This window comes from Nuphar pumila, chromosome 14, assembly GCF_984573655.1.
Source record: "Nuphar pumila chromosome 14, dmNupPumi1.hap1.1, whole genome shotgun sequence".
NCBI lineage: Eukaryota > Viridiplantae > Streptophyta > Magnoliopsida > Nymphaeales > Nymphaeaceae > Nuphar > Nuphar pumila.
Window position 1 is genome coordinate 14,991,948 of NC_143262.1, and position 23,765 is coordinate 15,015,712.

The 23,765-nt window shown below is 37.6% G+C and overlaps 2 protein-coding genes across 2 annotated transcripts in view; both read right to left on the reverse strand.

The window, feature by feature from the left end:
- Window positions 1–8,079, reverse strand: part of LOC149816476 (signal recognition particle subunit SRP54 2-like) — a 40,366-nt gene extending 32,287 nt beyond the window's left edge. Inside the window, exons 1-4 of the mRNA XM_089986842.1 lie at window positions 7,980–8,079; window positions 5,711–5,975; window positions 4,439–4,538; window positions 3,674–3,827 (exon numbers count right to left, since the gene is read on the reverse strand). Of these exons, the coding sequence (XP_089842968.1) occupies window positions 3,674–3,827; window positions 4,439–4,538; window positions 5,711–5,941 (485 nt within the window). The 5' untranslated portion in view covers window positions 5,942–5,975; window positions 7,980–8,079. The remainder of the gene's footprint in view (window positions 1–3,673; window positions 3,828–4,438; window positions 4,539–5,710; window positions 5,976–7,979) is intronic.
- Window positions 8,080–16,293: 8,214 nt separating this feature from the next.
- LOC149816477 (uncharacterized) lies at window positions 16,294–16,852 on the reverse strand. Its single transcript, XM_089986901.1, has 2 exons — window positions 16,788–16,852; window positions 16,294–16,648 (listed from the first exon to the last, which is right to left on the reverse strand). The coding sequence occupies exons 1-2, from the start codon at window positions 16,850–16,852 to the stop codon at window positions 16,294–16,296; spliced, it is 420 nt and encodes a 139-aa protein (XP_089843027.1).
- Between the last annotated feature and the right edge of the window lie 6,913 nt (window positions 16,853–23,765).

The window sequence follows — 23,765 nt, forward strand, 5'->3', positions numbered from 1 at the left end:
AAAAACTCTTAATCTATTGAAGTCGGGTGTTCTTTCAAATAGTTTCTCGTATGGAGATGTATTTTGTAAGGATGAAGATATCATTCTATTTATTAAGTAAGTTGAGGTTAAGGCCGCTTCGGCCCAAAAATTCTTTGGAATTTCTTTGGAAATAAGGAGTGTCCTAGTGGTTTCCATGATGTGTCTATGCTTTCTTTCGGCCAAGCCGTTTTGTTGGGGAGTCCTAGGGCACGATCTTTGATGACAAATTCCATTTACTTCTAAATAGTTTTGAAATTCATTTGATAAATATTCTCCACCCGAATCGGATCTAAGAGTAGAGATATTACTTGAACATTGATTATTAACTATCATATGAAATTTTTTGAAAGCATCAAAGACTTCGGATTTTAAATTGAGAAAGTAGATCCATACATACCTAGTGTAGTCATCGATGAAAGTGACGTAATAGGAGTACCCTCCTTTAGACATGACGGGGGAAGGACCCCAAATATCCGAATGGACTAACTCAAAAGGTCTTTTGGACACAAAAGTTCGGTTTGGAAAAGGAGTAGATTTCATTTTGCCAAAAATACAATTCTTGCAAACAAAATGTTTCTCATTACAAAATTTCTTTCCAAATGGAAATGAGTACATTTTTGAGAAACTTGGATGTCCAAGTCTTTGATGCCAAATATCAATATTTTTATCTTGGACATGGTTACAAAAAGAGTTAGTGGGGAGTTTCAAGTTGCTCATGTAATAGAGATCTCCCCTCCTATGGCCTTGCCCAATCAGCTTCCCGGACCAGAGATCCTGTATAGAGCAATCCTTAGTTGAGAAGGAGATTTTACATCCATAATCGCATATTTGAGCAACAGAGAGGAGATTTAAATTAAGTTGAGGTACAACTCTCACATTTGGCACAAAGAAGTCTTTTGAAAAGTTTAAGGTTCCAAAACTTTTTACTTGTGGAGGTTTGTAGGTTTTCCAAAACTTTTTACTTGTGGAGGTTTGTAGTTGAAACATAGGAGTTTTTATAATTATTACATAAATCGGAAAGCTCATTTTCAAGGGGGGTCATATGAAAGGAAGCTCCAGAGTCAAGGATCCAAGACGACATACCTGGAGGAGAGGAGGAAGCTACGGCGGCACCAGAAGTTGATGGAATCTTGAGTAGAGTTTGTAGTGCCTCCGATAGTTGAGCAAGAGAAAAAGAATTTGTTCCTTTGATTGCTTCCTCTTTCTTTTGAGTAGCTTCTTCAACGAAAGCAACTTTATTTTTTGGTGCTTCATTCAACTTAGGGCAATTAGGTCTTATATGACCCGGTTCTTGACAATGATGGCAAATGGCTTTTCTATAGTTGCCATTATAGTTATTTTGCCTTCCAAAATGTGGAGGTTTGTAGGTTTTCATATGGTTGCCGGGTTTTGATACGGCCAAGACATCATTTCCTCCTTTAATCATGCCAAGACGGGTTTCTTCTTGGCATATTTCGGCTATGGCATCTTCCAAGGGAAGAGGCTTTGATCTATGTAGGAGGGAGGATCTAATTTGTTCATATTCGAGCCTAAGCCCATGTAAAAATTGGAAAAAGTGTTCTTTTTCCATTTGTTCTCTCCTTAATTCCACATCTATACTAGAAACCCATTTTGGTTCTAGTAAGGATAGCTCATCCCATAGAGGGCCAAGAGTGCTAAAGTAGTCCCTAACACTCATTTCTCCTTGCTTGATAGTTCAGATTTTTTCTTGAAGAAAGAATTGACGAGCAAGGTCTTTTTGTGTAAACATACCTTTCATGAAGAACCATGCTTCATTTGCCATCCGAAATTTGGCAATGTTGGCGCAAATCTTGAGCTCCACATTGTTCATGAACCAAGCAAGAATCTTGGCATGCTTACTTTCCCAATCTTCTATTTTAGATTGGTGATCTTCAATGGCCTTCATGCGGGCATCTCCTTCAAGAGCTTTTTCTTGATCGCCTTCCATCTTAGTTAGTTGGAGTTGTGGTTTCGGAATGGTGCCCATAACGTATCCCCAAAGCTTTTTCCCTTTGAGGTTGTTTTCCATGGCGGTGGCCCACATCATGTAGTTGGAGCCATTGAGCTTGAAGGAGAGATCAATCTTTTGTTCTCCTTCCATAATAACCACTCACAAGAGGATACCAAGGAGAGAGAGAAAAAAAAACAAATATAGCTACACCACTAGCTATATTAAGAAGAAGAGCATACACAAGACTCTGATACCATGTAATGAAATATGCGGAAAAGCAAAGAGTGCACTAAGCACTTACAACATCTACTAATGAACAAACAAAGAAGGGCTAATACCCAAACCCACAAGAGACAACACAACATAAAAATATAAATGCCTCTTATTGAAAGAGAGAGAGCTCTCAAGAGTAAGGAATACAAGAGGGGTTCACCCCTATTTATACACAAGAGAAGGAGAGGGAGAGGGCCAAGAGGCCTTAAAAGAAGAGCCACCTAGGGGGCTCCCCATGTAGTCGTTGGGAGCCCCCAACGGTCACAAATGTGACCGTTGGGGGCCCCATCGACTACATGGTGAGGCCCCTTTTGTGTGAGCAAAAAAACAAAAAATAAAAAATAGATTTTACAAAAAAATAAAGAGAAAAATAAAATAAGAAAAACAAGTACCCCTATCGGGTACTTGTGAAATGACAAAAATACCCCTATCGGGTATTATATATATATATATATAAATATATATATATATATATATATGAATTACATATATTTTAACATATGCTTACTGTGGAGACAACAAGTCGTCAGAGCTGACTTCTTCCCAACCAGGGGAGAATGATGCAGAGTAGGAGCAGATCGGGCCTGTCCCGCGTGACCCAGGCACGGCCAGGGAACCCGACCCACAAGGGATGGACGATTGGACCCAAGAGCTGGATCCGATCGCAGGTAAGGTGACCCGATGCAGGGACGTGACCCTGCACACCTACTCCAGACGAGGGAAGACCTGAATCGTCCCAGATCCATTTGCAGAGTGAAGACGTCTCAGGTCCAGGATCGGACCCGAGACCCAGGTCCACTAGCAGGCTTTAAAAACCCTCTTCTAGGGTTGCGCAAAACACAAAGAATATTCAGATTGCAGCAGTTTTTTTCTGTAAACAGTTTTCCTCTTGGCTTTTCTTCCTTTCTATTGTTTGTTCCCTTTCATTTACGTTCATTCTATTGTTCAATTGAAGTTTACATTGAAATAAAAGTAAGCCTCATCGATTTCGGTGGGCATTCTTCTTACTTTCTGCACATCGCACGATCGTAAGGATCGTGCCTTCATCAGCTGTAGTCAAAGAACGCGAAAGTCGATCCTCCTCACTGCATCAATCTCCCTCCCTTCTCTCTATCTTGTATATATATGGGACTTTTGGTCCCCATTGAGGTATGCATGTTTTATGCATTCTTATGATCAATAAAATATTTATTTTAATATTGTGAGTGTGTGCTATTGTGACTCTTGTGAGTACCCCTTTGTGGGATGTGTTGTGATCATGACCTAGTTCGCATTGTATTTGGTTCTTGGAGACATCATTGCACTTAGAACCAGATAATATTTCATCTACGAGTGCTACATACATAAAATAATAGTACAAGAAGCTGATCAAAGATTCTTAAACTAGGTGTTGTCGCCAAGATTTTAAAATTGAAAACTGTCTCATACCTTCCATAAAAAGGAATCTTAGCTTTAGTGGCATTTTGCTTCAGCTGATCAAAGGCACCAGCCCTAAAGGTATCTGCACAAACAAGAGCTGGCTTCCAGCCCTTCTTTTGATGATAGTATGCATATTTAGTGCAAGTTGTGGTTTTTCCAGAACCTGCAAATTTTGAGGGCAACATAAAGTCGATAACTGAACCCAAATCAAATAACAAAGTTGAAACAAATCACTAACAAAAGCATCCAATATACTCAGTAATAACAAAATTCCGTTCTTTTGTTGCGGAAACAGATACTGCAGATAGGGGTGTCAATGGGTCGGGTTTGTCCTGGACCCAACCCGTACCAAACCCTATAGGGTCAGGGTTTGGTGATACATAAGGTCTGATTAGAATTCGGGTCGGACCCGAAAGGTCTGATTAATATATAGAGCCGGGTATGGTTAGTGAAATTTCATACCAGACCCGGAACTGACCCGAGTTCCAACAAAGATCTGCTAATTTTCAATGTAAAAAGGATAAAAAAATTTATTTTACCAGGTATTGTTCGGGTTTGGTTCATGTAATCCTTATAGGATTCGGATATGGTTTCAGTTGTGGTGGGTCCGATTGGACCTGGGTCCAGTCCTGGCACCAGCATCTCAAATCAGGTATGGGTCTGGTTCTACCTGGGTACAAACCAAACATGACCCGTTGACACCCCTAGCTGCAGATAACAAACCCGAGACAATTATGATATGGCTTTCAGGATCTGAAAACGTGAAAAAGTTACCTTGTAAACCAACAAACATGACAACACTTGTTTTTCCTTTCTTTGGACTGAATGAAGGTTTCCCAGGATCCAACATTTTGCAAAGCTCAGTGAATACAGCCTGGAATAAAGAGCTGAACTTATCAATACAAAGCATAAAAAACAACAACGAAAAGAAATTTTTGCATATAAAAGAACAAAGAAAAGATAGGCGATGATGAACGAGTGCACATCAGGCACATAAAAAATCAGAGACCTGTGAAGATGGAAACATCATAGATCGGAACCAGAATAGCTAGCAACCCTAATCAGACAATACTCATCTGAAAAAATCTCTTGCTTATTTTGGCAAAGAAAATTGCACAAATTTGCACGAAAACAGGTACCTTTCATCATATGAGTTATATCTATTTACAGAGGCACATTTTAGAAGGAAACTACAATTGTTGAGTCAGACTCAGCTGCCAATAACAAGCGGTGTTTTACATCATTATGCAAGACAAACAGAACTCCAGAATCCTTCACCCTTAATAGGAGTTTAGCATCCAATTACAGCAACACATAATCGTGCATAATGAACCTCTCAATTGCATAACATTAATAGATGGCAAATAGATAGTATCAAAATGTCCACCTCATGGTCACTGATTTAACAATCAGTTCCATGTTCATCTGGCCCCTTCGACTCCACTCTTAAGGACATCAATAAAGGGCATAAATAATCAGTGAATACAAGTGTTATCAACAGCCATGATTGGTTAGATAATTAAAAAGAAAAAGTGCAACAGACAAGCTTCACTGATTGGGGGATCATTAAGGAGTGATGATGCAGCTTTACTAGAAAAGAACCACTGGTAAACATATGAGATTTATTTGGGCACCAGTAAAAATAACAAAGTTTAGACCATGTAAAATGAAGCTATTCACTAAGATTTTGTTCAAGCAAGATATAGGATGAGCACAAAACCATGCAAAAAATAACTACAATTTCTTGCAGCAATCTGACCAATTGTCTGGTTCAAGAATGTGGTCAAATTCCAACAGTCCTAGTAACTCAACAATTCAAGACCAATGTAATCAGGAACAAACACAGACAACTGAAATGAGTCAGCATAAATTGAAATTATAAGAAGAATGGGACTCAATCTAACCAGTGAGAGTCCATATAATCAAATGAGTTAGACATGTCTAAGCCAAGTCAATATCTGAAACCACAATAGAAAGAGACATCAAATATATCAAGTCAAACTCTGGTTCTGATCCAGTGGTTCTAAAGAAAGAATGCACACTTACGTGTTGAATTATGCGGCGCTTGTTATGCCCAGCAGCAAGATCTTCAAGGTTAACGATCTTCTTAATGTTAACCTGCATGTCTCGGACCATTTTAAATTGGACATCCGCCTGAAGCAATGCCCTGGAGATCTCATTAAGGCAGTCATTGAGAACTTTCTCATCTATAATGGTGGCATTGCTCATCTGCTGAAGAGCACGAGAGATGCTCCCACCTAGCTGAGCGAGAACCATCTTTTCTTATTTCAAAACCACTTCCTTGTATTATCTGTACAGCAATGAAACAAAAAGGAAATCATGATTGTGTGTTTCTTTATAATTACCATCAGTCTATAGCTCTAAAAAGAATAAGGATCTTTTCTTATTTCAAACCTATTTCCTTGTATTATCTGTACAACAATGAAACAACAAGGAAATGATGACCGTGAGCTCCTTTATAACTACCATCAGTCTCAACAACAACAAAAACTACGCCTTCATCCCAAAACAATTGGGGTCGGCGATATGAAACAAAAAAGAAAATCATTCTGGGTCTTCCACATGAATCCTTCTCCTCCAATCATTTCTATCAAATGCCATGTCCTCAGTGAGGTACAAAGCATTCATATCCTTTCCTATCATCTCCATCCAAGTCTTTTTAGGCCTATCCCGACCTCTTTTAACTAATATATTTTCCCATTTCTCCATCCTTCTAACTGGAGCATCATTAGGCCTTCGCTGAATATGTCCAAACCACCGTAAACGATTCTCTCTCATCTTATTTTCAATAGATGCAACGCCTACCTTCTTACGTATCTCCTCGTTTCGAATCTTATCTTTTATTGTATTTTCACACATCCATCTAAGCATACGCATCTCAGCTACACTCATTTTTTGAATATGATGTCTCTTGGCAGCCCAACATTCTGTACCATATAGTAAAGCGAGCCTAATTGTCGTCCTATAAAACTTTCCCTTCAACCGCAATGGCATTCTACGATCGCACAACACTCCAGTTGCACTTTTCCATTTCATCCACCCAATCTTTATCCTATGATTTACATCTCCATCAATTTCTCCATACTTTTGAATGATAGATCCCAAATATTTGAAACAATCATCCACCGGTATTTCTTGCTCACCATCAGTCTCATAGTACTAAAAAAATGAGAGAGAAGAGAAGAGTCACAACTATCTTTTCTGCAATACAAGGAATTCGAAGCTTTTATGCCTACTTCACTTCATTTGACACATTTTATGTGCAAACTACCGAGTGGTTGAGTACTCATTGTAGCATCTACGGGTGTCACTGCGGATGCTTTATCACAAGTTTGGTTTTCTAAACCTGACCAAGTTCACATTCTCCATCAACTTCATTCTTACATTAAAACTTTACCAGGTTCCCCTCATGCAAGAATTTCACTGTTTCTACCAAATTCACAATTTGCATGAACTCCATCGTTTCAAACAAGCCTGACCAAGATCATGGTTTGCATGAGCTTCAGTGCTTCAATGATCAGCATAAACAATGAAGGTCATGCATCTTTCCTCGGTTCATCTTTTGAACTCCAAACTAGCCTTTTATCAAACCTCCGCAAGAGAGCAGCCATCAACAGGAAACAATCAACAACCACATATTCAATAAAGACGTCAGGGAGTTAGGAATTTCCAGCAAATTCGTTCTAGATAAACTAAACAATGCAAAACCTATCTTCAAGAATGTCAATTGATGACCACTTTCAATAAAAAGAATGTCAATTGATGAACTTATACACGGTTCACAATTTTATCTTGCATACGAGCTCATATAGACATTTCGTCGACGTTCACGTAAAAGCAGAAATCGATTCAGAGCATATCATGCTGGATAAGAACAGAGAAATGCGTGGTTCAACAACGAAAGATTTCAGCAAAAGCAAATAAACAAACACCATCTGCCTCGCTGACATTGAGAAAAAGCAAGTTGGGTGGGCATGCAATTGATCTTAGATAAGTTAAACGTTAACGCCAAATGGATCCATTAGATCCCAAACTAGACCACCCAAAAGAAATAAATAAAGAAAAAAACACGAGAAAAATGCAATTATCGAAATTGTACTCGAGATTCATACATATTTTCATAAAAATTCCAAAACAAAAGCAAAAAATAAGAGAACCCAACAAAGGAATTGAATTGAATTTTAATTGATATGGACCGAACAACTGAAAAAAACAAAACAGGACCCAAAATCCCCAAAAAATCACAGGAAGAACTCAAAAATCTCCAAAAAAAAGCATCGAGAGAGAGAGGTACCCGCGAGATTCGAAGAGCGAAAACGAGAAAGGACGCAGACTTGGTCGGAGCCCTCTTTTTCCTCGACCTGCTTCGACCCTTCTCTTCCTATGATAGAATCGTCAAAATCGCGTTGCCTTTTTTTTATTTAAAGATTCGATACGGAAAACATAACCGATTTGATATGAGAACCGGACGAATCGATGGACTCCGGCCCATCTTTGGCCACTTCTTAAGCTGTAAAAAAGAGCAGGACCGTTGAGTCGTTTTAGCTGGTGAGTTGGGTGAGACGCGATCCCGAGTCGGAGATTTTCCCAACCACGCATAAATCATAGTTAAAAATAAATTAAACGGCAAAAAACGATTAAAATAATGAATACGTTTTTTCGTTCAAAAAGACGGACGAAAAAAACATGAAAAAATGAGTTTTAATTTAGTTTCAATCTTGTTAACGAGGTGAAAAAAGAGAACACATGTGAGATTTTTTTTCTTGAAAATCCAGATTGGATATAAAAACTTCGGGATTCAAATTCAACATAATGTGATCCGAACCCGAGAACCAACAAAAATAAATCTACATTTGAGTTTTTTGAGAAAAACTTTTTCTAAATGTGAAGATCCAGTCCAAGATGAGGATGAAAATCTCTTGTATGAATTACTTTACTCAAATGGTAAATGGTACATATTATACATCTGAGGTGGATTGAGTCCCATGATAGAATAATCAATCTAAATCTGCCTACATCCTTTGAATGAAGAGATTAGAGATATTCAACTAACTATATCATCTACCATTTACAACAATGAAACAAGAAAGAAAAGAGATAAATACAGTTAAACACACACGATAAATGGAATGTAAATATACATGGTAAACATGGTAACTAATTTGAAATCTCTGCCTAATACTAAATATATTTTTCGATATTTGAATTGAAACATTCCTATCACAAGAATGAGTTTTCACCGATATTTTGAAAAACACAGAGTTCTCTGTTTTTTTTTCTGTTCAAGTTTTTTTCTTAAAAAAAAAACGTTTTAAACATAGTTTTGCTAACTGTGTACATGATTAGCGCCCAAACTAAAAAACGGACTTCAAAATGAATGACAGGGCGTATGTTTCACACCCATCCACAGGAAAGCTATTTTCCTATGAAAGAGGCACCTATGAGAGAAAATGCTTACTTATGGGGGAGAAGTGTGACAATTTTTCATAAGAAAAAAAGTTTTGCATTTAATGGGCAGGCCCCACTGCCTCTTTCTCATGGAGCAGTTTGCCTCTTTCTCATGGAGCAGTTTATTGAAGCATGTTAGAAAGTTGCCCTCTTTCTTATGAAAGAAAGTTGAAGCGCACACACCACCGATGATAGGTTACATTTTTTTTTTTGAAAGGCAAGCTAGGGTCAGGCGGACGTATCATTCAGTTAAAATGAATCACATCAGTATTGAATACCATATTTCTCCCATTGCAGGGGACCAATATGGGGGGTGGTCCTTCCAAGATTTCTGGATCCTCCCCTTAGAGTTAATATGTGGTTTCTGTACACTAATCCTTTCACAATTATACAAAAATTTCCTCACCTTCTGAGGAATGATAGAACTCTCACCATTCAAAAATTGGTCTTCAAAGCCAACAAACTCCTTTGCCAATTGTTGGAGCTTCTCTCTTGTTAACTTCGTCTCCAAAAGGAAGGCAATCAATCTTTTGATTCCTGAGGATTTCCATTATCTGTTCCAAGTCATAAGCTTCATTGGGCATTTGTCTGAGGGTATGTGAACCGAACCGGAGAGCCTGAGCCCTGCTGAGGTTGATGATCCCGGTCTGTCTCCCTCTCTAATATGAGTTTTGGGCTTTTCTTGGATTTTTGGTTATCTCCCCATCTCCAGCTGTGTATACCCCATCATCTGAACCCTCCATCGCTTCCTCATGGGGGCATGAGCTAAACTCTTGTTCTTGAATGTTGTCAACTTTTTGGATCGCCTTTCACTCTTTGGGTTCACTTTCTCCCTTGTATTGCAGGATCTCGAACTGGTTGCTGCGAGGTCAGGAGTTCATCTCCTTGCTACTTCTCCGTCTCCGGTGGGATACTCTCACCTCAGGCCATCCTTGTTGCACACTATCCACCTTATCAACTTGTGTTGAACGTTTCTGTTCACAACGATCTATGAAGTGCGCGATTGAGCCACATTGGGAGCAATATCTGATGCTCTGTTCATGATGTAGCATCCCCCCTTCTTCCACTGCAATTTCAACTGTCGGTTGTAGCTTGAAATCTAAGAGGACCTCTATTCGAACCCTAGCAAAGTTTCTTCTCTCTCTTGTTCGGGTGAATACATCCATACCCACGTATTCGCCCCTCATCTCCTCTGTAATGCATTTGAAAACATCCTCCGATCACAACTCAGGGGAGAGATCAGGAAGCTGAATCCAGAGAGGTAAGGTAGTGTTTACCTCTAAACGAATCAGTGAGTCCGACCTCCATCTATTCGTATACAAGGTCTTCCCGTCTTTTAGCGTCGATAGGGCCAAACCCGGCATTGGGTATGAGATGTTCCTTTCCCAGACCGCCAGAAAAACTGACAATCGCTTGTTTTTCCATGCAACAAGAAGATTCCGGTACGATTCCGGTGGGGCGACTCCTGAAAGTCACCAAAGTGGAGTCTTTTCTTCTTTCCTTTAGGTGATTGTGTTTGATATCCACCTTTAGTTAATTTTTAACAAGTTCACCAATAAATCAAATCATCTTTGCCCATGAATGCATCCTCTTTTAAGTTTTAACCGCTCCCCATCAGAGTGTCCTGTCTTTGTTGTAATTAAACATTTAAAGATGTTAATAAACTTAGAATTAATATGCATTGTATTTTTTAGTAATTTAAACTTTAATCCATTTTTTCTTATACTTCATATCGCCCTTTTGTCTTGAAAATTGCGGGATTGAAGTGAAACCCAGAATAATAGTATAATACTGGATAACTCATTGAATTTGATACATTTTGCATGTGATATATCATTGCTTTTTTTTGTTTTGACTTAAAAGTGTTTGGTTGGTGTGGATATATTATTTTTGTATTTTGATTTTGACATTATTTAGAATAGTTATTAAGTTTCTATTTTGTTAGCTTATAATAAACAGTTAATTTCATTAATTTATATAATTTTTATTGCATGGCGGGTAATTAGTTTTAGAATACCAATCATATCAAGACCCAAGTTGAAACCTGAACCCGTTAACTTATTTGGGTCTACTTTTTTCAGTCATACCCAGACTGAACCCGGCATGAATCAAAATGGGTCTACTAAAGACCTGACCCAGTTACACCTGACTTGATGTATACCCAAACCTGTTAGCCCATATGGGTCCATAATTTGTAGTTGTATCCAAACCCGAACCTAAATTAGATTGGGTCGGGTTTGGGTCATACTTTTTAGACTTGATTTAGAATTGGGTCTGATAAGACCAGGCCCGAACCCAACCCAGTTATACCCGAGAAACAAGATGAACCGCTCGTGGCTTGCATAGTAAGTTGAACAAACCACATTGAGCTCGTGAAATAGGCTTAGTAAGTTGTACAAACCACACAGAGCTCGTGAAATAGGCTTAGTAAGTTGAACTCGAATAACAAGTGTGCAACTTGGCTTGGCTCCTTAACTAGTAATAATTATATTTTATATCATAGACTATAGATGGTTGAAACGTTTAGCTTACAAGTCAAAAGTTTAGAGTTCAAATCTTATTGCTTAGAGCTTCAAAACAATGCATTTGTTTTGAAATGAGCCAGTTTGAAGTTGACTTATGTTTAAAGTCTAATTTTTACCATTTTCAAGTTTAAAAAGTATACATTTTTTTAAATTAATGGGCCAGCTTGAGCTCAACTTCTTTAACTCGAGCTCGGCTCGGTTTTCCGCAAGAATGAGACGAGCTTGAACACCTTCTGTTCGATTAGTTTGGCTCGTTTCTCAGCCCTACATTCTACCGGGAAAACAAAGAACTCACCATTAGAAATTGGGATTTTGTTACTAAAAATGAAGACAAAGAAACATAAAACCCAAACTGCACGAATATTTCTCACCTCAAAACCTGCCCTATATATAAACTATAAGAGTCAGTTTTTATGCAGCAGCGCTGCATGTTTAGCATGCAGTTGCGCTGCTGATGACCATAGATCTCAACATTTCTCGAGATCAACACCGCACTCATCTCGATAAATGCCAAGATGGGGGGCTGTCAAGCAGGTCGCCACCATGCAGGGGCGCAGCATAAAATGTGAACATGAACCATAATAATGTTCCACAGTTGTAGATCCTTTCTCTTTTCTTTTATTTTGAGTAGGCACCCTACAATTGAAGGGTTCTGCATGAGAGAAACAAAAAAGTCTATATCGTGGATTAGATTCAAGCCATTCCCAAAAGAGCATTCCACATGAAATTTAAAATATCAAATCTGCCTGTATTATTCCTTACACACACTTCAGACAAAGAATTGCATACAAGTTGCTTAATCTTCTCTACTGGTTTACAAAACAGACAAAGCACCTTCATATGCATGAAATATAAAAGTGCCCTTTTTGTCATCAAAATAATCTTTAGCACAAGGAAACAAGCGAGATTTTGATTTTTTTTTAAATCTTGCTTTTTTTGGCAAAATCTCGGCAATAAAAAATAAATTAAAATTATTGAAAATAATTTTATATAAGAAAATATAAATACAAACATTTCAAAATAAAAACCACATGATTTTTTCATGATAAATATCCATTTAAAATGTAAATATTGAGTTTAAATCATGATGTTTATGTTTTGCCGAAAAAAAAAATGTGATATTTTGAAAATATCACAATAAATTACCATTTTTAACTTTTAGGAAATTTGTCGCAATATTATCCTGAGATTTTCATATATCTCGTGATATTTGTCACTAAGGTCTTGTGATCCTCATGCATCAGTGTAGCAATATTGGCACACTAAAAAGAGTTGGCCGATCAACATCATTCTTTTCTTCGTTAAAGCTCCTTTTTTTCATTATTATATGTCATTGGCGTATGCTTCCTTTCAGCAATGCTAGCTACTTTAAAGGAGGTTGATTGTATGAGCAAGGTGGTCATGTTGGATTAGGATTTAGGCCCACAATCTTGTTTCAAACTTGGGATGATCCATATTTTATGGGTGATATGCACAGGTTCCTTTATAATTAAATCAAGTAGGTGGTATCCCGGGGTCCTTTGTCAAGCTGAAGGCCCAGGATCGAATCCCTGTCACATGGGACGGCTGTTGTTCGGGTAGGAGCCCACCTAAAACCCCAGCTTGCCTTTAAAAAAAAAGTGTTTACATTATACATAGCATAGCTGCATGGTGGGCATGCAGCAACCTGCCTGATAGCAGCCCCATGGGGTTTGGTGCAGTGAAGAAGGATTTGGCCACTAGGCTGGTGGTCAGTGTTTCATTCCCATGAGCGTCAGCCCCTTGCATTACATTGAAGGCAAGGGATAAGCCCTTGCTCAAGCAGAAGCTTGACGATTCACTGGGGGCAAGGGATGCAAGAAATTGAGTTTTTCATATTTTGGAAGTGAATTTCCCAAAGCTTTCCCTTCTTTAGAGGATGCAAAAAGTTTTTCACTTTCAAAGCGAGCTTCCGAGGAAGCTAGTTTTCCCATGTAGCAAGAAGCTTTCGGTACGGTAACTATGGGAGGCTACTCATGAAAGTCACCAAAGCGGTGTCTTTTCTTCTTTCCTTTTGGTGATTGTGTTTGAGATCTACCTTTAGTTAATTTTTAACAAGTTCACTAACAAATCAAGTCATCTTTGCCCATGAAGGAGCTTCTTGACTTTGTTGTAAGTTTGTAGATGGTACCAATAGTTTTTAACTGAGTTGGCATACCACAAGGATGACCATATTTATTGCCGCTATAGGTCTACAACCGCAACAAAAAATGGTGGACAATTTTTTGCCTCAATTGAGTATTAATGGCAACATTATAGGCGTCACTGTTAATGTATGACCCAACACCGGCGAAGAATCTCACCTGAGAACATCAATAGCGGTAACTAACCTATAACAACGACATTTGTGTGTTGCCTTTATAGCCTATAACAGGAAGAATTAAATTGCCGTTATAGTCGATAACATCGAGAAGTAAGTCACTGTTATAGACTATAAAGGCGACAATTAAGTTGTCATTATAGGTTATAACGATGGCATAGGGTTAAGGCCGATAATAGCAACACAAGAATGTCGTCATTATAGGCAAAAAAATTTATATTAGTTTAAAAAAAAATATTTTTACATTACATTAAACAAATCGACAAATACAATTCAAATATATACTTTAAACATTAATTTAAATGTAAATATATACTAGTGCTTATACATCTTGAAACATATATGCCTATTAACAAACCAATGATAATATACCCAACCCACCCCTTTTCGACCATATACTTGATGGACTTTTTTTTTTCAAAAATCTGACCTTACATATGTTTTCTACGTGCTTGTTTTCATAGGAATCGACTCTTGGATCATGCATTTTGGATGAAAAAAATGGTTTTTGGAGACTTGAAAGTCTTAAAAAATTATAGACCGTTGACTTTAGAACCTTATAAAAACCTTTCAATGCATCGGAATCAAATGATCCAAGACATGTCTTCTATGAAAACAAGCACGTAGAACACATCTGTAATATTAGAATTTTGAAAAAACATCATTTTTTTTGAAAAAAACTCAACTAATACAGGTCCGGCATGGATGGGGTCGGGTCTCTCTCTCTCTCTCTATCTATCTATCTCTCTCTCTATATATATATATATAGATATATATATATATATCACATTTTGTATATAACCCCCAATTTCCACCAAACACCAAATTTCAAAATAAGATCACTTTAAATATAGCTTGCAACACATGATTATGCATTAGCATCATTTCTCATGTGAATTTTCTTGGTGGAAGCTATGGAACACATGTCCAAATTAAGTGAATGTATTAAAATACGTCTTCAAGCTATGGAACACATGGCCAGATCATTATTACGATGCCATCAATTTATATCAACAATATCAAGGGACAATACTGTTGTACCACGATAGTAACTTGAACATAAATTAGCAATATCAAAGAACATAATTACTTCAAACATGCTAACAACACCAGCACATCAATGAAATAGTAATATCAAACAAGATCAAACATCAAGCATCAAACATCATAATAACATTTTATATGGACATGGAAGATGCATAAAACCATCATACTTAGGCAGTCTACCTATACAAATTTGGAAGAAAAGTGATTTCTATATTAGTTGTTGCAATTTTAGTGACAAGTTATGAAAACCTTAGAGTGACCTCATCAAATGATCAGAGGTCTGATAGTTGGCATTCGAGCTACTACTACATTAAGGGTAATGTCATATGCTTCTTCATCTACTCAACATTTAAAAGATGGTTCTACTATTACAAGAAAAGGGTACCTACCTACCATCACTCACATGGTGAACACTCAATGTTCTGCATGATTGTCTTCTAAAATGTTTTGTTAGTTGTTTTCATGACTCAAAGTGCTCATTGAGGATCATTTCTATAAGCAAATATAGATTTTACCCATCTTTTTCTTTCCATACCGAATCATGTCTCTTTTTTAAATAGGTGGTAAGTATCTTTATATACTTTATTCTTGAGTTCTCACAAGAAAAGAAACAACTCAATCACAATAAATCCCCTTGTAATAGTTATAGTGATACTAACTCTGCATTTTATGCAAAATCATATGCATATAGACACTATCTTGCAACAATTTTAGTGACACTTACACATACATATATGAACTCATCACATAAACAAAGTAACATAATATTTTACTTTTCGAGTAATCATGCTATTTTTTATACAATTTGGCATATTTTCTCTTTTCTTTATCTCTGTCACAGGTCTATTTCTTCAATAGGCCAGTGCGGTGTGATAGTCCTTCCTTACCGCCGTAAGCCTTTCGATCGCTCGCTTGCCGCTGCAGAAGCTTTGATAATTAAGAGTGCAGGAGAGCGAGAGAGAATAGAGAGGGAGACAAATCGCAATCACTCAAAAGCAATCACAATGAGGGTGACAAAAGAAAGCTCAATGCATTTGCATCAATTTACAATTTTGCTTGAGGACTCATTACAGTTCAAATATACGAGCTAACCCTTCAAGGTATTGATCAACCTGAACCAAAGTACAAGGGTGACCCGAATAAAGTTACAAGTGACTCGACACTTTACATCAAGACTCAACCAAAGCGAAACAGACTTTAGATATAACTGTATAACGTAGGTCACAAGGGAACATGCTCCCCCCTTTAAATCATGTGTTGTCCTCAACGCCATCTGTTTCATGGTAGGCCCTGACTTCGGCTGGATAACGACTCTTCATCCAGAATGTTGGATCCCACGTCGGCTTCACTGTCTCCTCCCACTGCACCAGGTACTTCATCACTTCACCCAAGTAATTGACCTTGTGGTAAAGGATCTTGCTGAGACACTTCCCGGCCCATTGTGGCACGCTACGTTTCAGATCCCCCTCGTTTGCATAGAACGGTTTCAGGTTGCACACATGAAACACTGGGTGCACCTTGAAGTTTGAGGGTAGGTCCAGCTTGTACGCTAGGTAGCCCACTTTCTTAGTGATGGTGAATGGTCCCTCGTACTTTATGATCAATCTGCAGTGCCATACACGGAAGATGTTTATGTGATCTGGGTAAAGTTTTACCAACACCTGGTCTCTGACACGAAACCCAACAGACCGACAATGCTTGTTTGTCCACTTTTTCGTCCTCTTAGCGCTTTGTATAGAAATGCCTTCGCCAGCTCAGTCTGCTGGTGCCAATCTCGAACAAACTGATAGGCAAATGATGACCTTCCATTATCCTGTGTGGGGTTAGCATCTACTGTCCCGTAGCTATCTCAAATGAGTTGTGGCCTGAAGACTCACTCTTCTAAAGATTGTAGCAAAATTGAACCACATCTAGGAGCTTCACCCAGTCTTTTTGATTGGCACTAACAAAGTGCCTAAGGTATTGCTCCAATAGTCCGTTGATGTGCTCCGTCTGCCCATTGGTATGCGGGTGTAAACTTGTTGAAAATAGTAGATTGAAGTCGAGTAGCCAAAACACTTTATGCCAGAATTTGCCCGTGAAGCGAGCATTGTGATCGCTTATAATGCTTCTTGGTACACCTCAGTGCTTCACAACATGCTTGACGAACAACTCCATGTTGTGCATCAGAGTGACGATCGCCTAACGTGTGTGGTATCAGCGCACCCTAATGCGTTTTAGTCTGCAGAGCATCCAACATGTTCTCCTTTGTAGCGCACATCCACGCAACATTAGTTGTAGTGCACATCAATGCGCCACACGCAGAGCAACACAACTATGTGCCCCTGGCCTAGCTGCAGGAGCAGTTTTCGCTTCTTGTGTGAGCCAACTAAAGAACCTTCCTTGGTGACAGATAGGCTGTGTTATTGAAATTTTGCCAGATAGGCTGTGTTATTGAAATTTTGCCGTGTGGTAGAGACTTGTAAACGGTTGTGTGTTTAGCCGAAGCAGACCTGACCTTCCCTTATGTGTTGAAGTTTGCTCACTTAATCTTATTTGTTTTGAGCTTGTAACACTAGCCTCACTCTAGACAAAATCCCTTAAAGCTTTGTAATAGTGTAGTGTATAGTGAAAGATATCTCACTAGCACACACAACACAAGTGGCGCCACATACACGTGCGTGTACGTGAGGAGCTAAGGCGATTAGCTTAAGATCTACAACAATCCTCCGCGCGCTTAAATTTTGAGGACCTATCTTACAGTCACTTGCCTTAAAAAATGTATCCTAAAAGTAAGGTCCCACCAGCATTCATAGGGATATCTAAAATTATCGTTATTGCTAAGTCAATAGTGCTGACTTTTTTTTGTCATCGTTAAAGAGTCACTGCTATTGATTTTGTTCCTCATAGTGACAAGCTTGACCTAAGCAATGCGTGTGGGCTTACCTATTAAGACAACCAATAATATTTTCTTCTTCTTTTTTTGAGAGACAAGCTGGGGTTAGGCAAACCCCTACCGGTTTTACAAGGATACCATTGGGATTTGAACTTTCAATGTCTTAACATAAGGTGATGTGCACTAGTTGCTCCTACCAGACAAACGTAGCTTCGTTGGTCACCAATAATATATTTACGTATGAGAGAATACAAAATAAGGCATGACATACAAATGGTTTTCAAAAATAAGGATAATGCAGTGAAATATAGATGGCACAAATTCGAAAGTAAAGCTGATGTAATTGTTAGGCCACTTCATAAAATTGTGGCCTGTGGACCCTAGCCGCACATTTTTCTCACTTCAAAAAGTTTACGAGAAAATTGCTATAACCAATATAAAATTATAATTTTTTTGTTGATACTAAAATTATAATTTTATATTAAAAAATGGAAAATGATTGTATTGTACAACAAAAATAATACATTTTATGAAAAATCCTACAATTTTTTAAAATTTGCATGTGTCCAAAACCATAACTTTTTAGTTGTAAAAGGACTTTTTCACCTTTCACACATGCAAATTTCCTCTGATATGTGAATTTCCCTCTTAAATATCCAAATATACCAATTTCATTCTTAATTTAGGATTTTTCTCTCAAATATGTAAATTTTCTCTCACACATTCGTGAATGTCCTCATGCATACTTCCACATTTGCAAATGTCTTCACACATTTGTGAGCATCCTCCTTCCTGTGCCTAGGGGTGTCAACGAGTTGGGTTTGGTTCAGATCCAAGTAGAATCAAACTTGAACCAAATTTTCAGGTATGGTATTGAGTCTGAACCCTAGTCTAATCGAGTCTATTATAAGAGAAACCATAACCAAACCCAATAAGAACTACATGAACCAGACCCGATAAAAACTACATGAACCAGACCCGATAAAAACTACATGAACCAGACCTGATAAAATAATATTTTTATCATTTTTACACTGAAAAATTGTAGGTCTTAATTGAAACTTGGGTCAGGCTTGGGTCTGATATAAAATTTCGTAAACTATATTCAGGTTCATGTATTAATCGGACCTTTGGGTCCGGACTTGGGTCTTAATCAGTTCTTCTTATTTGTCACCATACCCGGACCCTATGGGGTTTGGTCTGGGTCAGGTTCAGGTAAATCTGACCCATTGACACCCCTAATTGTGCCCTTTGTGCAATTTTTTTGCTAAAAAAGAGTTTGTTGGAAAAAACTAGCACTTCAAAAGCACAATGGACATTTAGCGACACTTCAAACGTGCCACTAAAGCCTTTAATGACACTTTAAAAACACCATTATAGGATTTAGTGACACTTCAAAAGCACCACTAAAGCCTTTAGCATTGCTTTAAAAGTGTGATGAGACTTAAGAGAAACTTTAAAAGTGCGCTAACGCCTTTAACACTATTTCAAAATTAGGTATTTGAAAGAAAATCACAAAATAAAGTACAACATTCACATATTTTGGGAGGACATTCACATATTCTCATATTTTGAGAGAGAATTTGCAAATGTATGAGAGAAAATTCATAAATAAAGGAGAAAATTCACATATTTGAATATTCGAGAGGGAAATTTGCATGTGCGAAGGGTGAAAAAATCCTCTTACAGTCGAAAAGTTACAGTTTTGGACATGGGAGGATTTTCGAAAATTGTAGAGTTTTTCAAGAAACCTGTCATTTTTGTTGTACTGTATGATCATTTTTCATAAAATAAAAAATGTTTCTCGTTGATGAAAAATTATTTTTTATTATAAAACCTACATATGATGTGCAAGTTTGAGCCATGGCAGCAGGTTGGCCTAGCCCAAGAGCCTCTTTTATAGGAAAAGGCATGAAACAATGCCCTCCTATATATAAGTTCAAACCTAGGGGTTCCTTACCTACGAGAATAGAAAATACTTTCGGTATATGTGTTTATACATATGAGTAAATATTTAGCACTGATCAAGATGTGAAATATTGAGCAGAAATCAACTTTTTATCTTTTATTTATTTTTCTTTTATTGATCCAACATATGCATGTGATCTTGGTATTTTGTTTAGTAAATCTTGTGATTATGACATAAGCAAAATTTCCAAAGGCTTCCCAAATAAATGGGCCACAATGTACTAAAACTTTACATGAAAAATCATGCTCTTAAGTTGGAAAAAGTCAATTCAAATCCGATCCTTAGTAAACGAACCTGCTATGCATACATGTAGTTAGATTGAGTTGGTATAGCTTATTTCAAGCCCAATTGTTCTGTACCTTCATCAGTGCCAAATTTTTACACACATATAGTGGCGAGTGCGTGGCGACTCCCTCGAGGCAAGGGGTAAGCCCACAGAGTTTTACGCTACCAGGACAATGACTGTAAGTACGTCCGGCAAAGTCAGCGCGGCTAGGTCGCCGATCCTGAGAGCGGTTTCTCGGTGTAAATATCAAAAATATATTGGTGGGTGGCAGGTCAGGAATTCTATGGTGTCCCTTGTCTCTTTGTAGAAATAAGTTTTAAATCAAATGAACTGTCTCCAGCTGGGATCAAGCCCCGTGAAGAGGTGAACTCAAGCTCGTATTGAACATGGAAATCTCTGACTGTTGGTCTTCTTTGACAGCCTTAGAAGGAGTTGTACAGCATTCAACACTCTGTTACTGTACTTTCAACTGAAAACACTTTTTCCATGTTGATCTTTTTCATGGCACAACAACGTGTTATTGATCTGGTCTGTCCAGTGTTGTCAGTATAATTGCGAATCGGCTTGCATATCGTATCGGCCAAAAATCGATACGAAACAAGCTGAATCAGTTTTTTTTTAATAATATTTAAAAAAGGGTTTGAAATAGTTTTTAGTATTTTTCTGACACGTGTCATTTGCAGGTTTAAAATTGGCTGATTCAGCTCGATTCGGTTCAGAATTGGAATCGACTGATTTCCTGAAGCGATTCGATTCAGGGTCCGGTTCTGACAGCATTGGGTCTGTCCATGACATGTTCATGTAGCCCCATGACTGGGTATATCCTATCCTGCCACAAATGGCAGTGTCCATACAAACAAAAAAAGGAAAAAAGGGTGAACTTTCTCAATGGTTGGTGTGTATTAGGGATGTAAACGGTTTGGATTCAGATCAGACGTGGCTAATAAAATATTCAATTAATCGGATGTTGGGTAGGTGGATTCAAATTTGGATGGCCACAAGCTCATGCTAGATCTTCTACATGTAAAACGGATTCAGACATATCCATCAAATTCCAATGTTTCTCGGATTCGGCGGCAAAGAATCAAAACCATGTCCGCATCCGATTATAATTGGATATTGTTTTGGCTTACCAAATGCGACTAAATGGTATCGAATTCGGTTGAATATCGGATAAAATCCGGCTTATTGACATCCCTGGTGCGTATACTTGTGCTCTACAGTCCATATCCAAGCATCACCTACGTGACAGCATGTGAATTAATTTAGTCTTTATCCAAGTCAAGTGGTTCCCACATTATCTTGGTTGGATCCAGTCAGCCCCAATGTCATAAGCAATATCATAGCGACCAATCACATGGCAGCATTTGCATGGAATTCATTCCACCCGAATGTGGGGTCCCACTCATATCAATGCCATGTGATTGGTGTTAATAGGCTCATGGTTGGATTCCAAGACCACGTTATGAATCCAATTGTGAAGCAGCGGGCCAATAAATTTTTTTTTTTGAGTTTTTACTCAGAGAAAATGCCCCAGGCGCAGAGACCCAGCCTCACTGTCTCAGGCTGCCGGACTACTGTCTCTGTTCATGTGGGCGTAAAACACCAAGGGCGAGAAATTGCCTGACAAATATCACAAGATTTATGAAAATCTCGCGATAATATCGTGAGAAATTGCCTTAAACTTTAAAACGGCGCGAGATTTTCAAAATATCACAAGATTTATGAAAAAAACATAAATACCGTGATTTAAACATGATATTAAACGGCTATTTATCACAAAAAAATCATGTATTTTTATTTTTTAAATATTTTTTATTAATATTTTCTTATAAAAAATAAATTTTATATTTTTATATTTATTTTTTTATTGCCGAGATTTTGCCAAAAAAATGCAAGATTTATGAAATTTTTCCAATTTCTCACGAGTTTTTGGAAAATGAGAAATTGCCGATAAAAACGTTTGTCACTATGGTGCTTACTCCTTGACCCTAGGAAGTCGCCAAGCTTCGGCTTGCGTAGGGGGGTGACGCCCCATGGGATTTGAGCCTAGACTGCCCGTCTAATAGTCTAAGCCCCATCCCACTACGCCAAACCCCTTGGGTCTGGCGGGCCAATAATTTTACTAGTTTGTATAAGCCAAAATCCCAAGTTCTTGTGGGAATTTCCGCATTTTATTGCCACAAGTTTCTCGTGGGAATTTCAGCACTTTCTTGCAGTATCTCTTCTCATATTCTTGGAAACCTACTGGTCAACAGTCACAAACTCCCACCCCATGGGCTATATAGCTTTGGTTCAGTTGGATTCTACTTCAATTTATATATGTATTTGTTTGATGAATAAAGAAAAAATTATATTCGTGTGAGTATCAAATGATACAAGTTCAATGATGATTAATCATTTGAAGTACAATTAAGGGGGAGAGCTGTAGAGGGTCATGGCCAAAGGAAACGGCCCAGAAGTTGAGCATCGATCCAGGAAACATTTTGTTAAACGAGAATGGTAGTAGAAATCATGAAAGACAGTTTTGGAGAAGATAAAAAATATGTCATTCACGTTGGAAAATTAAATCTTTTAAAAAAGAGAGACAAATCAATAAATATACAATCCTAACTAACTTTCCATCTAATGTCATAGTTACCAATGTGAATTGAATCTTGATCACATCAAGTTAAGTTCAAAACTTTATATCCAATAATGAAAATCAATTCAATAGTAGAATCAAAGGCATACGTATATACAATGAAACCAAATTCTTTTGCAATGATATGAGCCTTGTTTACATGTCAGAATTACTGCAATAATTCTAACACATCTTCATTCTTTAATTCTAATTTTGCTTAAAGAACAACATCAGACTGTATTGTGAAGCACACTGAGCGTTGATTTGTTGCTTTATCTTGAAACAAACAGTTGTTTTTTTCTTCACATATTCTCCACCAAGCTGAGAAGATCCACCATTTTCAAATTTTTCTCCATCTTTTTTAGAATTTGACAAAAGAAGAGCTCAAAACAAGTTGTCTAAAAAAAATGATAATTGGTCCACTTGGAGGTTGATATCAGGCAAACTTAAGAGCAATACTGTAATGCTCCAAAACTTTAAACAAAAAATGTAAGTTTTTTTTTAAACACAACTAAAATAATAAGTTCGATTTGGGTTAAACGTCTTAGGTGCGTCATAGACAATCATACCAAGGATATCATTTCAAGAATTTAATAAAGTCCAACATCAATTTAAATTAAATGTTTATTGTTACGACAATGAAGCCATACATGATACTTCAAGTACAAGGTTTTGATGATGAGCAAGTAGAATCAACTGCATTTCAGCTAAGGCTATGAAGAAATTGAAGAATTCAGTGAAGAATCCTTGAAGACTAGTGTGCAAATGTTTAATTCATTAAAAGTCTTAGATTCTTGTAAGAGCCTTACTTAGAGTGCACATTTAGGTTGCATTTCATCTTAAAAGTCTTTAGAAAAACTTTTCTAAAAGAAACTCTTTTAAAAATCTTTTTAAAAAACTTTTTTCTTAAATTTTCATGTTTATTAGTCGACCAATAGACTTATCAGTCGACTAATCCTTTCGCGCCAT